Source organism: Botrytis porri (assembly GCF_014898465.1).
Source record: "Botrytis porri strain MUCL 3234 chromosome Unknown BPOR_003, whole genome shotgun sequence".
In the NCBI taxonomy this organism is placed as follows: Eukaryota; Fungi; Ascomycota; class Leotiomycetes; order Helotiales; family Sclerotiniaceae; genus Botrytis; species Botrytis porri.
This window is the reverse complement of record NW_024066077.1, coordinates 2,466,921-2,487,237: the sequence shown is the minus strand read 5'-3', so window position 1 is coordinate 2,487,237 and position 20,317 is coordinate 2,466,921. Positions and strand designations below refer to the sequence as shown.

Below are 20,317 nucleotides of genomic sequence, written 5' to 3'. Positions count from 1 at the left end.
ATATGAATTCGAGAAGTTTTCGTGGTTAGAAGAGATAATATATAAGAAGGAAAATGGATTGTAGCGGAAAGATAGCCTTTTGTTGGAATTTATGTTAAAATTTAAATGAGGCCACCACGAATGGTTTTAAGCCGGTCGTGAACCAAGCACACAGGGAAAGAACATCGATTTATAAACGAAACTCAAACAACAGGCTGTGACTTCAAGTCAAACAACTTTGTTGGCAACAAATCCCCATTTACGCGAGTTTGTGTTCCACTTCCATAACCTCAATACCATTATTTGGACCCGAACTCGATTTTTGAAACTCTTTTTCTTCAGCAGCTCTCCCAAGTCTCAAATCTTCCTCCTCATATATGTGTGGTCTCTGTAACTGCGTAGCTAACTTATTTTGGTGAATAAAGAGTCCAGGTTTACTTTCAAAGAAACGATCAATATCCTCCAAGCTTCTGTTTGCGGTCTCCGGATAGAAAAAATATGTAATCGGGACAAAACTCGCGCAAATGACTGCCCAGATAATCCAAAATCTCCATCCAAGATTTGCAATTCCTGACGGAGTCACTTCGGCAACCATATAGTTCATAATCCAGTTGGTAGCCATAGCTAGAGATGCACCCTTGGTACGCATTTCAAGAGCATTGATTTCGGTAGGATAGAGCCAGGGAACCCCTAAAACACCCATACCAAAAGATGCAAAAAACGCAAAGAAGAATGAGACTGCTACAGCTCCGTATTGATAGCTATGTGCTGGATCAGAGACAGTCAAGGCAAGTACGATAGTAATGATGATCCAGCAAGTAGAACATGCGAATGCGGACACCATCATCACACGTCGACGACCATATCGCTCAATTACAAAGTAGGCTAAACAAGCGAAAAGAAGATAGTCGACAGATCCTGCGGCTGCAAAAATGCGTGCTCTATTTATGTGTTAGTTGCGAGAGACCTGAAGGATAAAGGACTCTTACCTCAATTCGGATATTCCTAGTGCATGAATAAAAACGTATGTCATGTAATAACTGGTGACATTGATACCACTGATTTGATTCATTGCTTGCATCCAAGCTCCAAGAATCATACGTCTCAACACTCCAGATGGACCTTTACCAGACAGCAATTGGAACCAAGTATATGTGTTCATATGTTCTCGGTCTAAGACGTCCTTGATAATATTAAACTGTTGTTTCACAGATGGAGAGTCGATAGTTGCGCCATGACCCTCAAGTGCTGCGAGAACCTCATATGCCTCTTGGTATCGCCCTTTTCTAATGAGCAGACGCGGCGAATCTGGTAAGAATGGACACAAAGCCCAGATTACAGCAGTGAAGACTATTCTATTGTTGGCATAACATATATCATGTCCAAGTATATAAAAAACTCACAGATTTGGAAAGCTAAAGGAAATCTCCATGCCACACTACCCTTGTTGAATGAAAATCCAAGTGTAAGCCAATTAGAGATCGAGAATCCGGTGATGCAATTAGCCATCTGAATGATGACAAGTTTCCCACGACTTCTCATCTTGCTGGTCTCGGCCTGCCAAACACCTGCTGTTGCGGTGTTCATACCCGTACCCAGTCCTGCGACTATTCTTCCCACCATCATTTGCGCAACACTGTAACTAGCGGTTTGAATAAGTGCACCCAAGGCAATGATGGTGCTTCCTAGAAGTATCACTCTAGGTCGACCAAGAAGATCTCCGGTCCAGATAGTAGAGAGCGCTCCGAAGAAACAGCCCAGATTATAGACTGAAGTTAAAGTCCCTTGAACACTTGTTGCTGGATACCCCATAGTTCGAAGAAAGTCGTCACCAACTAACACATTTCCAAAAACACCCTAATACAGTCAGCACTTTAATCTCTTTCCAATAATTCTGACAAAGAAACTTACCTGGTCGTAGCCGTAGAAAACCAAAACCGTTGAAGCAGCAATGGATATCCACACCGTAAGTGGCTCACCAGAACCTCCAAGGTACTTACGAGCCATTGTGCGAAATTGATTCAAATATAACAACTAGCTACAGAACTTGCAATCTTGCATATCGCAACTTCATAAAGACTGGAGGACTTCTGATGTCTTTATACTTGGCAACCACCAGGGTGTACTATCGTATCATCCCTTGTGTAGTCGTGCTCCCACACAAGATGCACAGTGTCGATCATTACCAGATGTGAAATTTTGACGATAGAAGTGTTAGATGACTTCATTTGGATACAGTTTGACAGCCATGGCTGGGGCCAAGACAGTGGGACGAGTCATTGTCTTCTACTTGATATTAGTAAAATCGTGGGGACCCCAGATTTCGGTGGATTCGCGGGAAGTGAGCGGGGTAAGGCCATCTTGGAGTTTCAGGATTTGCATCCATTAGTGGGTGTATGGATTGATGGGACACTTCCCAACATTCAAAATTTATAACAAATATGTTCTTCAGTTGTTTGATTTCAAAATCATTACTCCCATTTCTTGACCTGTATCAAATCATTGAATCGAATTTTGAAGTATTTAAAGCGATACTTCTAGGAGATATTGCCTAGTCAATTTTCGAAGCGTTCTCTCAGTCTGTGCACCCGTTGATGATCCAAGCATATAAGCTAGAAGCTAATCCGGATAACCTTCGCATGCAATTTTTTGCTTTTTTATCTCGCTCAACCTTCCCTTTTTCCTTGATGTTCTCAGGGTTCACCAAGTGACCAGGATACACACAAGGGTAAAAATGGCGGGGTGAGATCAATGTGTTAATCCTCTGAAGAAATGATTCGCTATAAATTGAATGAAACCTTCTCTTTTGGTACTGCTTAACCGAATATTCACGGTCAGCTCATCAAGCCATTCCTTTTACCCGAATTCAATCATCGCACCTACCTTGCGTCGACACGTCTTTAGTTTACCCACATAAAACAGTCCATGTTTTCCGAACCCTTTACTTGATATAAATACATTCATATCGACCGGTGTACATTCTCCATTCGAGATCACAAACAACACTTGAAAATATACAAACATGGCGATGAACGTTGAATCCAAGACTGCCATTGTCACTGGAGCTGGCTCTGGTATCAATTTTTGTTTTGCAAAATTGCTACTCAGCAAAGGTTGCAATGTTGTCATTGCAGATCTCGCTCTGCGTCCAGAAGCTGAGGAATTGATATCGAAATATTCCAGCTCTTCAAATGGTCCGAAAGCCGTGTTTCAGAAGACAGACGTAACGGAATGGGTTCAATTGGAGAAGATGTTCGAGGTAGCAAAGGAGCAATTCGGTGGTGCTGATATTGTGTGCCCAGGAGCGGGCATCTTTGAACCAGTCAGTATTCACAAACCAAGATCGAGAATAGTAACTAATAGATAAACCAAGCCATTTTCGAATTTCTGGAACCCTCCTGGTACTCCCCCTTCCGTCGACAAAACCTCTGAATCACGATACAAACTACTTGATATCAATATCACTCATCCGATACGCGCAACTCAAATGGCTATTGAGCACTTCATGAAGCGGAGGAAGCCTGGTACTGTTATTCATATATCCAGTATTGCTGGCCAAGTTCCATTCTTTCCAACGCCAATGTATGTAGCTTCAAAACATGCTATATCAGGTTTTGTTCGTACTTTGGCACAGTTGGAATTCCCTTCTGGCGATATTCCCAAAGTACGCATAAGTGCAGTAGCACCTGGTCCCATAAAAACCCCAATGTGGACAGAGAATCCCGAAAAGATGGCATTTATCCGTGAAGATAACCCTGATTGGGTAACGCCAGATATTGTTGCCGAAGCGATGTTAGAACTTATCGAGAGTGAAGAATATCCTGGGGGTACAATTCTCGAAGTTGCCAAAGGAAATAGAAAAGTGGAAATCTTCAACGATCCTGGACCTTCACGAACATCAACGGCAGTTACACATGTACCTCGTGAGACTCAGGAAGCTGATATATGGGCATCTATGGAGAGGCAATCCCGATCTTAGACTAGATCCTCACAATGAACTAGTAGGATTTATTCAAGAAGAGAACCGCTGGCATTCACTCAAAGCATGAAAGCTGTATGTTATTATCTTGGCATTTGCTACGAAATTCTTCATTGAAGAATACCTCATTTAATATAAGGGCTACTTCATGTGATAATTATATCACCGTGTTTCCAAATTGATCCTTCAAGGTGAGCTTACTCTCCGATTCGTGAGGATCAGCTAGGAAGTAATCATGAATGACCCTAAGATCTCTTAATGTAATATCAACGCTCCTCTGGAAAACAACACCAGCCCCAACGGTAAGAGAAACTCCCCCTATCTTCAAAGTTCTGCTCTGAGGAACAGACTGCCCCTCCGTAGCAACAATATTAAGAGGTCCTTTCCAAGCATGCTTCATCTTGCCAGCCGTGATTGAGCTTGCAGACTGAGTCATCCTTGATCCATCAGATCCAAAATTATTCCGCATGTAAACAGCAAGAGTATGTTTATGTTTAGTGTTCGCATGATCCACTGAGGCTTAATGAGGAGTTGTTCGGAATCAAAAGAATCGCCTGAGTCGTAAGTGAGGAATCTATCGACATCCGGTAGGTGAAACTGCCCTTCGGCACCAGGAATTTCGATCTTCTTGAAGTTCACCCATACCAAGTCTGGGCTTTTACTGTAGGTTGGAAACAAAATGCCAAGCTTGTGGGTGGGACTTGGACGGGGAGGCATTGCGGTGATCTTCTTGCAAAGAGTTTTGTGAAGAGGCCAATCCATGGTTTGACATTCGGAAGAACAGTAGGCGGCGGACTTGCAGCGTGCACAGTCTTTTGCTGGGAAACTACAAATGGTACAACTTAATGCCAGTGGGGGCGAGCTGAAATCGGCATCGGTGGTAGAAGCCATGTTTTGTGGTTTTTGGATGAAAGTTAGTCGAAGAGGCGGTTCGAAAAAAGCAACTTGTAGGAAAATATGGTATCACCAAGACAGGAAAGTGAGCAGAGCTAAGCCCTATACTAGTAGTGAATTCATAGGAGTTGTTTTCTGTTTGCTCTGGTTGCAATGCAAACGAGATAAACTTGCTGGCATTTACCTTATTTATCACTTTGAACTAATATTACAATCTTATCGATGATTCAAGGGAACGACTTACTACCTAAATTTGTATACATCGTCCTTGAAGCACATATCCTGCAGCAATGGAAGTGAAAAGTTGAAAAGTTGAAAAGTTGAAAATAAAGAATACTAGCTCAGACTAATAAAAGTAATGATACTAGCTCAAACTAATAAGTGGGTAAGAGGGTATCTAACTAGCGTGTCACGCGTTTTTAGAATCTAGATGTCCAATGTGGGGTAAATCACATGTTATCGTGCTCATACCGAGGCCGATTTAGATTTTTGTCTGAGCTGAAAATGTATTTAGAATTTAGTAATGTGCTTTTAATATTAGAAAAATTATTCAATTTAGTACATAACGTGGTTTATCATCGAGCAGATCATATTACTAAGTGGATCACTCATTTTACATACAAAATTCGTTCGTATGTAATTGTTGGTTCGAGAAGGATATGAAAGACGTAGCACTCATGATATTCGTAGGTCCTAAATGTCTATATTATATTCTGTCTAAAGAACTAGCTAAATACAGGAAGTTATAGGCCTTATATAGACGCTACAAGAAGAGCTAGTTTCTTCTGCTTTCGCTTTGGGCTATTATATTCCGCATTCACTTACAACTGTAATATAGTAGCTAATAAATTGAAGCTATTTGTTACGGGAGCTGCCTCTAGGATTATATAGAAGTGTCTAGAAATCTCTCGAGATGGTTTAGATTAAACTTCAAGTAGGAATTCAATAAGATTATAATTGGTTGTAATTCTTATAATTATAATAATAAAACTAATGATTATTTTTGAATACGAAGCTTTATATTATAATGAAACCTATTCTTTTATATAAACCTTCTTGTTTAATATAATTAGTACAATTTAGTACTAATTTGTTTATACTTTTATAGCTTAGTATCTATTCCACTAAGGCAGATTGAACTAACCACATGACTTAATACCCAGTCCTATGCCTATATTGTGTTATTTATAACACTATCCCCTTCTTATCCTAATACTTATCCTAAGTGTTATATAATCATATGTTCTTTATATAACTATATTATAATGATTCTTTATTTCCTTTTATTATATCTATCATTAGTAATTCTCGTTCAATACTTAATCGTTATTGTTTAAGCTAAAAAATTAAAGATAAAGGAAATATTATAGTGCCTTATTCTCATTATGAAAAGAATGATTTACAATACTATACATTTTCTGAATTTAAACATTGTAGAGAATACATTTGTTCTGATTCTATAAAATGTGATGTTGTTGGTCTTTCTTCTTTTAATTAGGATATTCTATTTCGAGAGGAAGTTCGTTTTAAGGCTAAAAAGAAAGCTATTGTTTTTGCGGAATAGGAAGCCTTTTGTTGTTATATGGAAATTCGCAAAAAACAAAAAACATTTTATGACCGGGGTTCTAAAATACTTTGTTATAATGTTTATTTATTAAATAAACTGAATAAATTACTAGAAAAAGAGTGTATAAAGAAGGAAAAAGAGTTGACATCTATCTCTACTACTAGCCCTAGTAATAGTTCCTTTGTTTTCGATTTTTTTTCTTTGAATTCTTCGATCCTGGCTTCAATGGATTCTCCTTCCTTCTGGGAAAATCCGGGTATTATTAATAGAACGCCTCTAACTTTTCAGAACAGTTAAGGTTTGTTTTTGATTCCTATAAATTTTCAGTATATAAATAATCTAATTATTTAATTAAATATTTGATTATACCTTTAATGTATTTACAATCTAATATTGTTTTGACATTATATATAGTGTTTAAATTAACTAATTCGATTTCCGTTAATAACGCCCTCAGCACTCCTAATAATACTAGTTCGAGTAAGGATATATAGAATACTAAATAGATATTCATTATATCTAATAGTTTTAATCAATAATTAACGATTCCTATTACCTTATTAATCTTGAATAATCCTAGTTTCCTATAATCGAGTTTATTACTTAGTCTCTTGGTTTCGATATTTCGTTGTAATAAATAAACTTTATCCCCTTCTTTAAACATAAATTCCATACTACATTTCGTATTATAGTACATTACTATTCTAAAAAATATAAATCTTAAATCAAGAGCCAATTACTCTTAAAGATCTTTCAGTTATTCGATTTATACTATTACTAATTCGGTATTAACTTTTTATAATATTAGGATTTTATACGCTTATAAATTAAACCTAAAATTAGCCCATACTGATATGATTTTCATGGTTTTCGTTTCCAATATATTATATGCGAATTGTACCATAAGTAATAGTTCTACCTAATTGTCTTATTGATAATTTACATAGCATTTAAGATATACTTCCATTATCTAATTAATCCTCTCTATTTAACCATTTATTTGTAAATGAAAAGATATCAATAGCTTTCTCTTAATACTCATAAGTACCAATAAAGTAATCTAGAATTTCAAGGTAAAAAGCTTATCTTAATTCGAGATTATCTTATCTAATACTCCATATATACTTACTATAATTCTAAGGAATATATATACTAATTACTTAATATTCCATATTTCCTTGAATAATATTATATATACAAATTTCATTAGCCTATCTATTATATTGATTATTACATCATATTCAATTCCTATAATAGGATTCTTTGAAAGTAATAATTTGATTATAAAGTCCTATATAATAAACTTCTATAACTAAAAAAGTATATTTAGGATCTAAAACTGATTATACAGCACATATTATAATAACTTGTTTTATATATAAATATTACAACTTCCAACAACTTCTTCAATTATTATTCTCATTTATAAAAAGTAACTAATTTCCTGAATTTTTATAAATATTCTTACAATCCTTTAATATCTATATATTAATAACCTATATTGTTTCGTTACAAATTCCTTAATCATTTAACTCGAAATATATACTTTCCCATGAAAATATATAGTTTCGTTTTCTATTGTAAATCCTAGTTCTATTACCTTATATATATATATATAATTATAATATTCTTATTATAATATAATTGGATTTGACTTCTAAAATAATTGTTTTTTAATATATGAGTAGCTATAAGCTATAGTACATTATAAATTAATGATTTATCTTCTTTCTTAAATATTATATATAATTCGTACAACTTATTTTCTTAATATTCTAGTTTTCAACTGAGAATATCAACCCTAGCGTTTTTTGATCCTTTGATATATGAAATCTTAAAATTGTAATTAACCATGGTTTCTGATTATCTAACCTGTCGTCTGTTTAATTACTTTGTTATAATAAAGTAAACCAAATTCTTGTGATTTGTATATATCTATACTATATACTTCAATCCTTTTAAATACACTTGCTATTCTCTAAATATATTTACTATCGTTAATAATTCTTTATCATATATTTCATAATTCAATTTAGTTAGTAATAGCTTTCATAAATAGAATACGATTGGTTGGTATTTCTCATTCTGGCCTGGTTGGCTCAAAACTATATTTATAACAAAATCTGAGGAGTTCGTTTCCATTATAATTAATTTCTTTAAATCAAATGTTAATAGTATTGGCTCTTTTATTATTATTTGTTTAAGTGTATCAAATAATTCCTATGTTTTGATGGTCTATTTAAAACTTCCTTGATCTTTCTTAGTTAAATTAATTAAGGATGTTGTAATCCTTGAATAACCTTTAATAAACCTTCAATAAAAGTTGACAAATCCTAAAAAGGATTGTAACTCCTTAATTGTATTTAATTGCTTTCATTCAAGCATTGTCTTGATCTTATCTTTACTTATCTTAAGCTTTTAGCTTGATACAATGAATTTTAAGAATTCTATTTCTTTAATATGGAATTCGCATTTGTTTGGTTTGTATAATAAATCTGTTTTAATTAAGCTTTTGAAGATATTGTTAATGTTTTTAATATATTAGCTCTTATTATTTGAATATACTAGAATATTGTTCAAGTAGTATATACAATAAGTGTTTAAGTATAATAACAATATATTATTTATAAGTCTTATGAAAGTAATTGATATATTAGTTAGTCTAAACGGTATAACTTAGTATTCGTATAGCCTATATCTTATTTTAAAAGCGATTTTTCATTCCTTACCTTTCTTTATTCTAATCAAATAGTACCTGTTGTATAAGTCCATTTTAATGAATATTATAGCTTTACTTAATCGATCTCTTAATTCCATAGCTAATGGAAGTAGATATCGATCCTTTTTAGTAAGTGTATTAAGCTTTCTGTAATTCATAATTAATCTCTTAGTATTATCCTTCTTGGGTACTCATATAGTTAAACTTACTATTTGGGATGTGGATTCCCTAATCTATCCCTTAGTCAAATTGTTATCGATATATTCCCTAAGTGTTTTCAGCTTATCGGCTGATATTGAATAAATTGGGGTGTGTATAGGTATCTTGCTTTCCTTCAATATTATTTTATAATCCTATGGCTTATATTCTGATAAAGCCTTATAGATTCCTAATTTCTTAAACATATATTTATATTTCTTGTATTGTTCTAGTATTATAGACTCTTTTATCTTAATTAAAAATTCCTATTATATTATTGACTTTTGTATTTGTAAAGAAGGTGTATTAGTTTTTGCTTTTAATAAAGAATCTTAAACTAAGTGTTCTATATTGTTAAGATTGTTCACGTTCAACTCCTCTTAGTGTGTGTTCTATCTTATAGATGTTTTGAATATATCCTTATAATTATTCTTATACTGATCGAATGTTATTATCTCTTATGACCAATCTATCTTAGAATTGTGTGCCTTCAATTATAGCATTTCTAAGATAATCTATTATTAGTCTAATGGTATAATATTAAGTTGTATAATCTTTGAATATTAGGTTATATTTATTTATACTAATCATATCTCCTATAAAATGTTTCCATCAAATTCTACTAATTGTCCATCAACTAATTACAATTGATAGAGTTTTTGTTTGTTCTAGAATGAAATTCTTAAGTACTTTACAACTTCTAATATAATAAAGTTTCCTATAACGTGGTTTATCATCATGCGGCCCATATCATCATACAGCCCACTTTCACCTCAATTTGCACCCTTTTATTTCAATATGTGTTTTATCAATAACCCATGATGCATTCGAATAATGAAAAAGCCCGTATACTCCTAGCTATTAATGCTATTCATAAAAACAAAAAACTAAGTGTTAAAAAGGTTGCTACGATGTATAATATATTATGTACAACATTACAACGTAGAATAGACAGTTTTACCCCTCGTACAGAATATCGATATAAAACCTATAAATTTACAGAATTAGAAGAAGAAATTATTATTCAATATATTCTTGATATGGATTCGAAAGGTTTTCCACCTAAATTTAAAGGGGTGGAAGATATGGCGAATCATATTCTTGAATCGAAAGGTAGAAAAGTGGTTGGAAAGCTCTGGGCGTATCGATTTGTAAAGCGTCACAAAGAATTAAAGATACGTTTTAGTTGTATTTATGATTTTCAAAGAGCTTTGTACAAGGATTTTGAGTTTATTTGAAAGTGGTTTCATTTTATATCGAATATGTGAGCGAAATTTGGTATACAAGATTGCGATATGTGGAATTTCGATGAAACAGACTTTATGATGAGAGTTATAAATGCTGGTATGGTAGTTATTAGTGCTGAGAAGAGTGGTAGAAGTAAAGCAGTACAATTAGGCAATAGGGAATGGGCGACAGCGATCATATGCGGTAGTAGTGTAGGGGAAATCATACCTCCATTCCTGGTGGTTCAAGGATAGGTGCATCTTTTCAATTGGTATACGGAAACCGATCTTTTTGTAGATTGGGCTATTAAACCTATTAGTAATAAGTGGACGAACAATGAGATAGAATTGGAATGATTAAAACACTTCGATAAATATACAAAGGATTGTAGAATAGGCAAATATCGAATGTTGGTGCTAGACGGACACGAAAGCTACGAATCCATACCTTTTCAATCATATTACAAGGAGAATGATATTATGCCTACCACCGCATTCAAGTCATTTAACTCAACCACTTGATGTCGGATGTTTTAATAGGTTAAAACAAGAATATGGTACTCAAATTGAGGGGTTTATAAGGGCACATATCAATCATATCTCAAAGGTCGAATTCTTTATAGCTTTCAAAGCTGCATATCAACGATCGATCACGAATCAGAATATGAAATCTGGATTCCGAGGAACAAGATTAGTCCCCTTTGATCCTGAAATAGTTCTCTCAAAATTAAATATTCGAATATATACACCTAATCCTCCTCCTTTTGTTAATTTAAATCTCTGGACTTTTCAAACTCCTTATAATCCTACAGAAACTCTTTCTCAATCAACATTAGTTAAATCTTGAATCAATTGTTATCAATCAAGCTCTTCTACACTTATATTTGAGATTGTACTAGCTTTAGCTAAAGGTATAGAGAGATTAGCTTATAAGAATATACTTTTAAGTGTAGAGATTTGTATACTTCGGGCAGCAAATGAGGTATTAAGCAAGTATCGACATACGAAAAAAATCTAATTGTGTTAAGGAGGAGTATTTATTGGATAAGAGGCTCTTGATATATTATCTTAGTAAGAGGTTAATATTCAAATTCAATGTGACGAGTATCAAAAAGAAAGGAATCCTAATGAGGAAGTATTTTTTAATAGATGCTGTAGTAAGTATGGAAAACCAGGTTATAATTCAAGAACTTATCAAAACGATATAATAGATTCTAGATTATTAGATTCTTAATAGTTTTAATCAATTGAATCAATTGTTGTTGAGTAATATGGATTTAAAAATACAAATTGAAGTGAAAGTGGGCCGCATGATGATATGGGCCGCATGATGATAAACCACGTTAGCTTTGAATCTATTATAGCTTATTATATGTATTCATTTATTTTGATCTTACAGTATATTTATCCTACTTATCCTATAGTATTTAATTACTAGATAACTTGTTTTTTATCTGTTTTATTGGATTATTAATTCCTTATTCTTTTTTTCTTAAGAAATCATTTGGTTACTTCCTTATTTAATTAATGAATTCTATAAAATTTATTATAGCAAGTAGTCTAGCTTATTATTATATAATCCGTTGAGGTTTCTTCCTTATAGCATTCTTTTATTACCAATAATGATAGGGTTTGATAATATTCCTATTCTTATAAGTCTATTATATTTATACCCTTTTGATTTTGTGGTAATTCGTTTAATAATTTTCAGAATTCTTTATTAATAAAGGCCTCAATTTCTTCGGTCTTAATTGAATGTTCCTGGGATATAAAGGTAATGTTAAGTTAGTCTTTATTGAACTTGAGTTTGAAATTGCCTTTCTTTTCTTTTGTCTTCTTATTTTAATAATTCATTACTTAATACCTTGCTTTTTCATATTCAAAGTATAAATTGTTTTCTTACCTTTGTCTTTTCTTTGGATTATTATTCTCATTTCTGTAAAGTGTAACATTTAATTCTATAAGATCTTTATATCTTTATGGATTGTAATGTAATCTGTCTTTATTCTTTTAATAACACTCTTACTTATTTGTTTATAGTTTGTATAATCATTGGGTTTGTTTGTACTTGTATATACAGTCATTAATATCGATAAAGCTTTTAATTAATCCGTTCAAGTTATTGTTCTCCCTTTCCCTATCAAATTTCAAACATACTTCTGATTTGAATTCTTTACAATAATAATTTATAATAACGATCTCATTTTATTTAATTATTCCCATATATCTTCGGAATTCCATAGTATACTTCAATACCGATCCTATCTGTTTGAAATTAAAGATTTTCTTTTCCACTATCTCTAACTCATTGGAGTTTCCAAAGATTCTACATATTTCTGTTTTAAATCCTTCGAAATTATTAAAGATAATTCTTATAGACTGCATACATTCCCTATTGTTATGCTCGAAATAGTCGCGCAGGTATAACTAAATCCATTTGCCTATTTCACCTCTAAGGTATAATACAATTCAAATACTCTTAGATTCCTTTTCAATAAATTTATTTTAATTAAATCTAAAATAAATTTCAAATTATAATAAAAAAATGTCGAGTTCCTATTGATTTCCTTAATACTTATTTAGTAAAATAATCTTAAATATTTTATTAATAATAATCTCCTTAAAAACATTAATTATTTCAATATTATCGAAATTACTTATTAGAACCTATTAACTTCTGAAAGAATTGTTGACTGTTATACTAACGATTAGTATTGAATTAGTATTTGAAGTAGAAAAGGTGCTCAAAGTATTACGGAAGCTACTTTTAGGGTTATATAAAAGTGTTTAGAAATCTTTTAAAATAGTTTAGATTAAACTTCAAATAAGAATTCAATAAGATTATAACTAATTATAATTCTTGTAACTATAATAATAAAACTAATAATTATTTTTGAATATAAAGTTTTATATTGTAATGAAACTTATTCCTTTATATAGACCTTCTTGTTTAATATGATTAGTATGGTTTAGTACTAATTTGTTTGTATTTTTATAGCTTAGTATCTATTCTGTTGAGGCAGATTGAGCCAACCACGTGACTTAGTGCCTAGTCCCGTGCCTATATTGCGTTGTTCGTAATACTATTTACTAGATCTCAATGATTAATATTCATATAGTAATCATATACTTTCTTTATTTAATAATAGAATTTTTAAAAAAATTGAAAATATAATATTTAAATATGTTAGTATTATGAATTTCAAACTTTTTATTAAAAAATTGATTTAATATAAAAGTTATTATAGAAATAGTTTTATTTGTAATGGAAATTATAACTATTTGGAAATATTTTAAAATATAATAGAGATATTTATATAAAAATTAGATTTTCTAATTTGAAATTTTTATCTTTTATTAATTTTTTAATTTTTTTTTGGAGAAAATTGATTAATTTTTAAAATATAGATTTTTAAAAATGACTGATTTTGATGTATTTTAAAATGATTCGCTCGATGATATGATTCACTCGATGATAAACTACGTTAATCTTAAAGGAACTAAGAAAATTAAAAGAAAAGAGATATAATTAATTTTTAAAACTTAAGGAAATTAATTAATATAAAGCTTTTTTTTATATTTTAAGAATTAAAATTTATATTTGTTATAATAATTCTTTTATTATATAATTATTTAAAACAACTTCGAAATTATTTCTTTTATTCTTCAAATATTATTATGTTAATAAAAGTTTAGTTTTTAAGATAAAAAAAAGAATTATTTTGATCGATTTCTAAAGTTTTAATTAAGTAATTATATAATCTTTCTTTTTGATTTATTAAATTTCATTAGCTTTTATACTAAATAATTTTTTTAAAAAATTGTAAGTTTTGATTGAGATTATATCAATTAGAAATCCCGATATTCAAGATATAAATATTAAATAGTTTAATAATTATAATTAAATTTAATTTGAATATTATTATATTGAATTTTAATTTAACTTCTTAAAATAATTTAAAATAACTTATATTAATTGATTTCTAAAATCCTAATTAAAATATTATTGTTTTTACTGTTTATTTCATTAGTTTCCTAAAAGTCGTATAATAGTAGTAGTAAATTCATAATCGATTTAATCTATATAGTTATGCTAAGACCATACGATACGCCTATATATGGTTCTAATTGAATAAGGTAGATAGGAAAAGGAAATAAAACCCTATTTCCCTTTGAACTTTTTTATTAAAATCTACGGGTAATTTCCTAAGTAATTCTTTTAAATCCTTTAAATTATCTATATTATAGATTTATTATATCTAAAAACCTTTCCTTTATTAGATCCTTTGATATATTTATAGAAACTTTATGTTTTCTATTTTATTATAATAATTCTTTTCTTTCTATTCAACTCCTTTCAAAATATTATAAAAGCTATGGTTAATTATAATATTGTATTCTTCTTAAAGAGTTGTCTTTGCTCTCTAATACTTTAAATCCTTTAGGAATTCTATTATAACCTTTAATTCATTATTTATAAGTCTTATATTCACCTTCTCCTATAATACATCAATAATATATAATTTCTTCTTAAAGTCTAATATTTTCCATTCCCTTTTCTCCCATTAGATTACCCTATCAATATAAAACATAATATATTAGAGCTTATCAAATCATTCTATCAATATAGAGGATAAAACTATATTATAGAACTAGATGATTAAATGAGATCGAAATAGTAGGTGTAATGATATCGGGATACTATTGTTTTAATAATATATACTCTATATTAAAGAATTATTATTTCTTCAATTATAATTAGTGGTATATTATCTATCATACAAAATAGTATCGAAATCAATATTTCGTAATAATATTATATACTAATATAAAGTACTGTACACCTAAATTAATATATTATAAATGTTTTTCAAAAGATCTAGCTTTTCTTTTTATTATATAAAGTAGTTATAGATATACTAGTAGAATATTAAATACTATATTGGTATATCTTTTATAAGATATTTCTTGAAAAAAGTAAAGCCTTTTGAAGAGTTTTTACCCTTCATTTTTCTATGTCTAAAAGCCTTCTTCTTTATAATTAAAACTCTCCTATAAGATCTCCAAGTACTGAAAAGTCTAAATCATTATAAAAATCTATAGTTTAACCTTTTTCATTAATTATATTCAATATAATAAGTCTATTATTAATAGTATTAATATTAATAATTTCGATATAAATACACTAGATCTTTTTCCCCAACACTAATAATGATATCTTTTCAACCTGAGTAAATATTAATTTAATGATTTTGAGAGGGGATAGAAAATAATATTCTGATTTGAATGTAATAAAGATTAATAAGTTTTTTTAAGAAAATCTTTTCTTAATTTTTTTATGTTTTCCTCAAAAGTTATATATTGATTTTTTTTTAATATTATATAAATTAATTAGATTATATTAGTTATATAATCTAATTTAATCTCTTCTTTATCTTTATATATAATAAGCTTATTTTATTTATCTTATAATAGTCTTTACTTAATAAGGAAAATTTTTCGAAAAATTTATATATTAAATTTTTTTTATTGATATACTTTTTAAGGGAGATTTTAAAATGAATTTTAAAATAAGATAAATAAAGTTAATAATAAAGGTGATTTAATGATATAATTTGTTTTTTTATAAATCTTATTAAGATTATGTTTTGTAAAATACAATTTTCTTTTTTAAGATTTTTATGAATATATTATATAAATCATAGAAATCTTTTTTATATTAAATAGAAATCTATGACAGAGAATCGTCGAGATTTTGCGAAAACTTTCCTTCGAGTAGCTAGTAGGATCTTCATGAGTTAACTGTAGGAGTTTGTTTCATAATCGAAGTCCTACATTTCCATCAGTGCTCAAGAAATTAAACTGTCGATTCGATTGCTCGATTGCTCGATTGCACAAGACAGCTTCTAATCAACAGTTAATTAGCATCACAAGTCGACCAGTACGTATTGCAGTTACCCACATTATTCTTTTTAATACCCTTGCTATTTTCTTCGGAAAATCATCTGACTTCTTTACTTGTCCGCAGTACATAATCTCCTACCAAACTGCAAATCCAAAGCTTTTAATTCCTAAAATGGTCGTTCTCGACAAACTTCCAGGCCTAGAAGTCGCTGTTCGAGTGAATGGAGTCCAAGTCCAGGAGTATGATGACGATGAGGATGTGGAAATTGGGCCGGGACCGAGCGGCGAACATCAAGCGTCGAGAACAGTCTCCAAGTATATTGAAGCCATCGATGGGGCCGAGTTCAGCATCATTTGCACTTTGTTACCCAAACTCAAATTCAACGCGCCAAATCTCCGAGCACGTGTATCCGTCGATGGCAATTATGCCCAAGGGAGAATTATCACACCCGAAGACATAGGAAGATCTCCATGTAAATTTGAAGGCCCAATCAATTTCCATCCTATCGGAAACCGTTCGACGTTACAAAGATACAGGTTTTCTGAGCTCCGCATATGTTTGTTTCCACAACTTCGCAATTGTCAATCCGTTATGCCGTGCTAACATTACGAAGCAAGCGAGGAAGGTCGACTCTCAAGCCTAAAAAAGGATAAAGTCGAAGCTGAGAAGGTTGGCGCGATTGAGATCAGAATCTGGCGCGCCTCCAAAACAGTACCAGTGCAGCCTGTTCATCCCCAGACCGTCCACTCGAGCTCCAATACGTTTCATGAAAAGGCGCTCAAAGGTCAAGCAAAATCACACAATGTCTCGTATGTAGGCTATGATCATACACTCGCCAGTCAACTTACGGTCTTAGGTATTCCCCCGAGACTACTATCCCTGCACCTAGATACGTAAATGCCATAAACCTCGACGGCGAAGATTATCCCATAGCTATTTATAAGTTTAAATATCGGTCTAAAGGTACATTAGACTGCAACAGAATCGGAAGGCATTGCTGATATCGACATAGAATGTCTCAAGCAATTGATGATCATTGAGCGGAGCCCCGAACCAGAAGATAGCCCAACACCAGGTCCAGAGCCTGATATCGATCTCGATAATTTGACCGCTGGTCAAAAGGAGCGCCTCAAGGCATTTCTACGTAACGAAGGGATTGCTGTAAGTAGCACAGTGATGTCAAAGCATACATAAGCTAATGTTTTTTATAGGCGGGTCGCGCGTCTAATACCCCCGAGCGAAAAATCAAGCGCGAGCGGGATAACGGTGAAGGCAGCTCAAACCAAGCACGAAGAAAGAAATGCACTACAGTGGTCGTTGATCTTACTGCAGATTCTGACGAAGATGCGTAATAGTGGAGCCACATTTGCAAATTTAAGACGGCGGCGATATCCTTTTTATTTTTATCGGGAGCGTTCTCAGTTTGCTAGTCGAAAATAAACGCCGTCATTTATTGCGTATGGGAGATATTCAAAGGATCTAATGGCGTAATGAAGGGGAAGGAAATGTATTTTAATGGCGCAATGGCTCCATGGCGTCACGACAACTCAATCCTAAATTTGTGTCCTTTTTGGTCTTGCAAGCTCATAGATAACGAACTCACTTAGCTATATCACAAAATAACGAAAGAGTAAACATTTCTGCTCGTGACTCTCACAATTCGTAAGGCTCCAGCATTAGTATTTTACGCTCGTTATGAAATTTCGCGACGGAACAATACCACATATCAGGTTTAAGCATGCCGTTGATCCTCTCGAAATCTCTTTGGAAATATAATTCGAGGAGATATCTCAAATGGTTCTGTGAAACTATTAAAGAAACGAGCTTTTGTTTGTGCCGTAGCTAGCTAGTATGTCTAAATCAATAAATTTTAGCTAGGTATCTGGCCCGTTTCTTGATGTAAATGCAGAATTATTATCGTTGCCGTGAAAATGTCCCCACCCCATGTCAAGTTGTAAGTAGCACATACAAACCATCATAAAAGACTCCAGCTGACCCATAAAAGCCCGCAAATAATCCTTGAAAATGTTCCCATTCATTTTTTTGAACCTCCTAAAGCCCCTGTGATTATTCGCTCAGAACTCAATCCGAACCATCTCCCGTCAAATCAATCTCGATACGTTCGCCTCTCTTTGATCGTTTCTTGGCCTTAGAATCCATGCCAGTTTCCTCTCTTTCCCGCTTAATATTCTTCTCCTCGTTGGACTGGGCTCTATTTCCCTGATGAAGATAAAGTTAGCAGTGGTGCGAGAGGCGATGGATTGGATATACCAGTAAGTTTCCCAAAAACTCCTGAAGCTTGGCCTTCTGGGTTGCATCAAGTTTATCAAGATCAAAAAGTCCTGAAGCACCATTCGAAATTGGAACAGGAGAAGGAGAAGGGGAGGGCTCTGGGGTTCTTTCGAGTATCAAGAGAGACTTGAGTGATTCTGCGACTGTTAGAAACTTCTATGGACTTGCTTTGTGGTGTATCTGACCTCTAGACCTGTATTTGAATCGATATATAGCGACTGGGTTGCCATATCCATCCGGGTAGTTCATTTCCCAAAGAACACTTGATTTTATGGCCTGAGAGGCTCCTAATCTGATACAGATTTAGTCGTTAGAAACCTCCGATAGCCTAGGATTGGAGATGCAGGATGAAGGCTCACGTAGTACTATGAGACGTTGCTTGTCCCTTAAGCGCCTTCTCTTGCACTGATGTTGACGAACCAGCAACTAGCTGCTTGAAAGTGCCACGATTGTGCGATTGCTTCTGTGAAAGAGTTCCTTTACCTCTTCGATAAAATTTTACCACAATCTCTCCAACAACACTCAGTCGGATTGCATCCTCTTTTATAGATGCTAATTTCGAATCATCGGTGCCTTCAAAAAGAGTTAGTAAGAGGGTGCCGAAATCCTTCTAGCGACAACGTCTGATTACTTGTAGTTATATTGCTGAACTTAATTGGCATCAAGATAGTTTCTCCGTTATCCAGCTCACTTTTGACACCTTTGAATCTCTTAGTCCTAAATAGAAGGTCAGTCTGTAGGCATAGGAATCAGAAAGACTTGTAACAACCTGAACCACAAAGAACTCCAGCAGAAAGCTGCTCTTCAAGATTAGGAAACTCACAGAGGAATGTGTTTCTTGCTGCCATGTTTCGAACCAACTCTTATCCCATCAACAAAGACCTCGAAGGAAACATTCGGAGAGTCAAATTTGTATGCTTTGCTTATCTCGAGATTGATGTAGAAAACTTTGCCGGTGGTCGATTCAATATATTTGGAAACCGTTTTGGTAGCTTTACCATATCTTCCAGCCTCTGCAGAAACACAATCAGGCTCATGGTCGTCGTACTCTTGGAGAGCTTGCTTGTCCACGCATACGGTAACTGCGATCCCACGAACGTCCTTGAGGACTGCCATGATCAAGAACAATAAATTTCAAAAGGTGGCAAATTACAAATAAATCGTATCGGGAGTTATTCAATAGCGTTGATGAGTTGAAGTATTGTGATGCGTTGTTTGATTGAAGTGTAAGATTGAGGTTAAGGTTACCTAAAACATAGAAGATGGAACACACATGCGTGGTCTGATTACCCAGTGCATCTACGAGTATTAGTGGAGGAGATAATGGAAAGATGAACGTTCTTTTATAAAATTTTCTCGGTGACTACGGTCAAGGATGATAGTGAACAAAAAGCAAGTCGCGCTGTCACGTGCCGGTACCGAAAGTCAGGCTTTACCGGAAAAATCTCCTGATTCGGCCACTTTTTATATGACAATACCGGATTGTTAGACAAACCCGGAATACGGAGGTCGCGGTCATTTTGGAAGAGATTTTCCCATTTATAGGGGCTTTATAGAG

General features: G+C 32.7%; 5 protein-coding genes across 5 annotated transcripts; 2 read left to right on the top strand and 3 right to left on the bottom strand.

The window, feature by feature from the left end:
- Positions 1–2,089, bottom strand: EAF01_002794 (uncharacterized protein). Its single transcript, XM_038911048.1, has 4 exons — positions 1,891–2,089; positions 1,383–1,836; positions 969–1,329; positions 1–920 (listed from the first exon to the last, which is right to left on the bottom strand). Exons 1-4 carry the CDS (start codon positions 1,984–1,986, stop codon positions 239–241), a joined length of 1,593 nt encoding a protein of 530 aa, XP_038773970.1. The 5' UTR covers positions 1,987–2,089; the 3' UTR covers positions 1–238.
- A 912-nt stretch (positions 2,090–3,001) lies between these two features.
- EAF01_002793 (uncharacterized protein) lies at positions 3,002–3,958 on the top strand (the record flags this gene model as incomplete). The annotated part of the gene is made up of 2 exons (XM_038911047.1): positions 3,002–3,301; positions 3,353–3,958. 2 exons carry the CDS (start codon positions 3,002–3,004, stop codon positions 3,956–3,958), a joined length of 906 nt encoding a protein of 301 aa, XP_038773969.1.
- A 157-nt stretch (positions 3,959–4,115) lies between these two features.
- Positions 4,116–4,849, bottom strand: EAF01_002792 (uncharacterized protein; the record flags this gene model as incomplete). The annotated part of the gene is made up of 2 exons (XM_038911046.1): positions 4,116–4,395; positions 4,473–4,849. The coding sequence occupies 2 exons, from the start codon at positions 4,847–4,849 to the stop codon at positions 4,116–4,118; spliced, it is 657 nt and encodes a 218-aa protein (XP_038773968.1).
- Positions 4,850–16,638: 11,789 nt separating this feature from the next.
- On the top strand, positions 16,639–17,819 carry EAF01_002791 (uncharacterized protein; the record flags this gene model as incomplete). The annotated part of the gene is made up of 5 exons (XM_038911045.1): positions 16,639–17,023; positions 17,081–17,276; positions 17,324–17,430; positions 17,480–17,628; positions 17,679–17,819. 5 exons carry the CDS (start codon positions 16,639–16,641, stop codon positions 17,817–17,819), a joined length of 978 nt encoding a protein of 325 aa, XP_038773967.1.
- Positions 17,820–18,549: 730 nt separating this feature from the next.
- EAF01_002790 (uncharacterized protein) lies at positions 18,550–19,875 on the bottom strand (the record flags this gene model as incomplete). The annotated part of the gene is made up of 6 exons (XM_038911044.1): positions 18,550–18,687; positions 18,739–18,896; positions 18,945–19,051; positions 19,119–19,332; positions 19,391–19,476; positions 19,583–19,875. The coding sequence occupies 6 exons, from the start codon at positions 19,873–19,875 to the stop codon at positions 18,550–18,552; spliced, it is 996 nt and encodes a 331-aa protein (XP_038773966.1).
- Positions 19,876–20,317: the final 442 nt, after the last annotated feature.

What these genes read in the sequence shown, in the direction of transcription:
- EAF01_002794 (XM_038911048.1), bottom strand. Translation starts at nt 1,986, where the DNA reads ATGGCTCGTAAGTACCTTGGAGGTTCTGGTGAGCCACTTACGGTGTGG. An exon ending in TTTTCTACGGCTACGACCAG is followed by an intron (nt 1,837 to 1,890) that starts GTAAGTTTCTTT and finishes TGACTGTATTAG; the next exon opens with GGTGTTTTTGGAAATGTGTT. An exon ending in CTAGGAATATCCGAATTGAG is followed by an intron (nt 921 to 968) that starts GTAAGAGTCCTT and finishes ACACATAAATAG; the next exon opens with AGCACGCATTTTTGCAGCCG.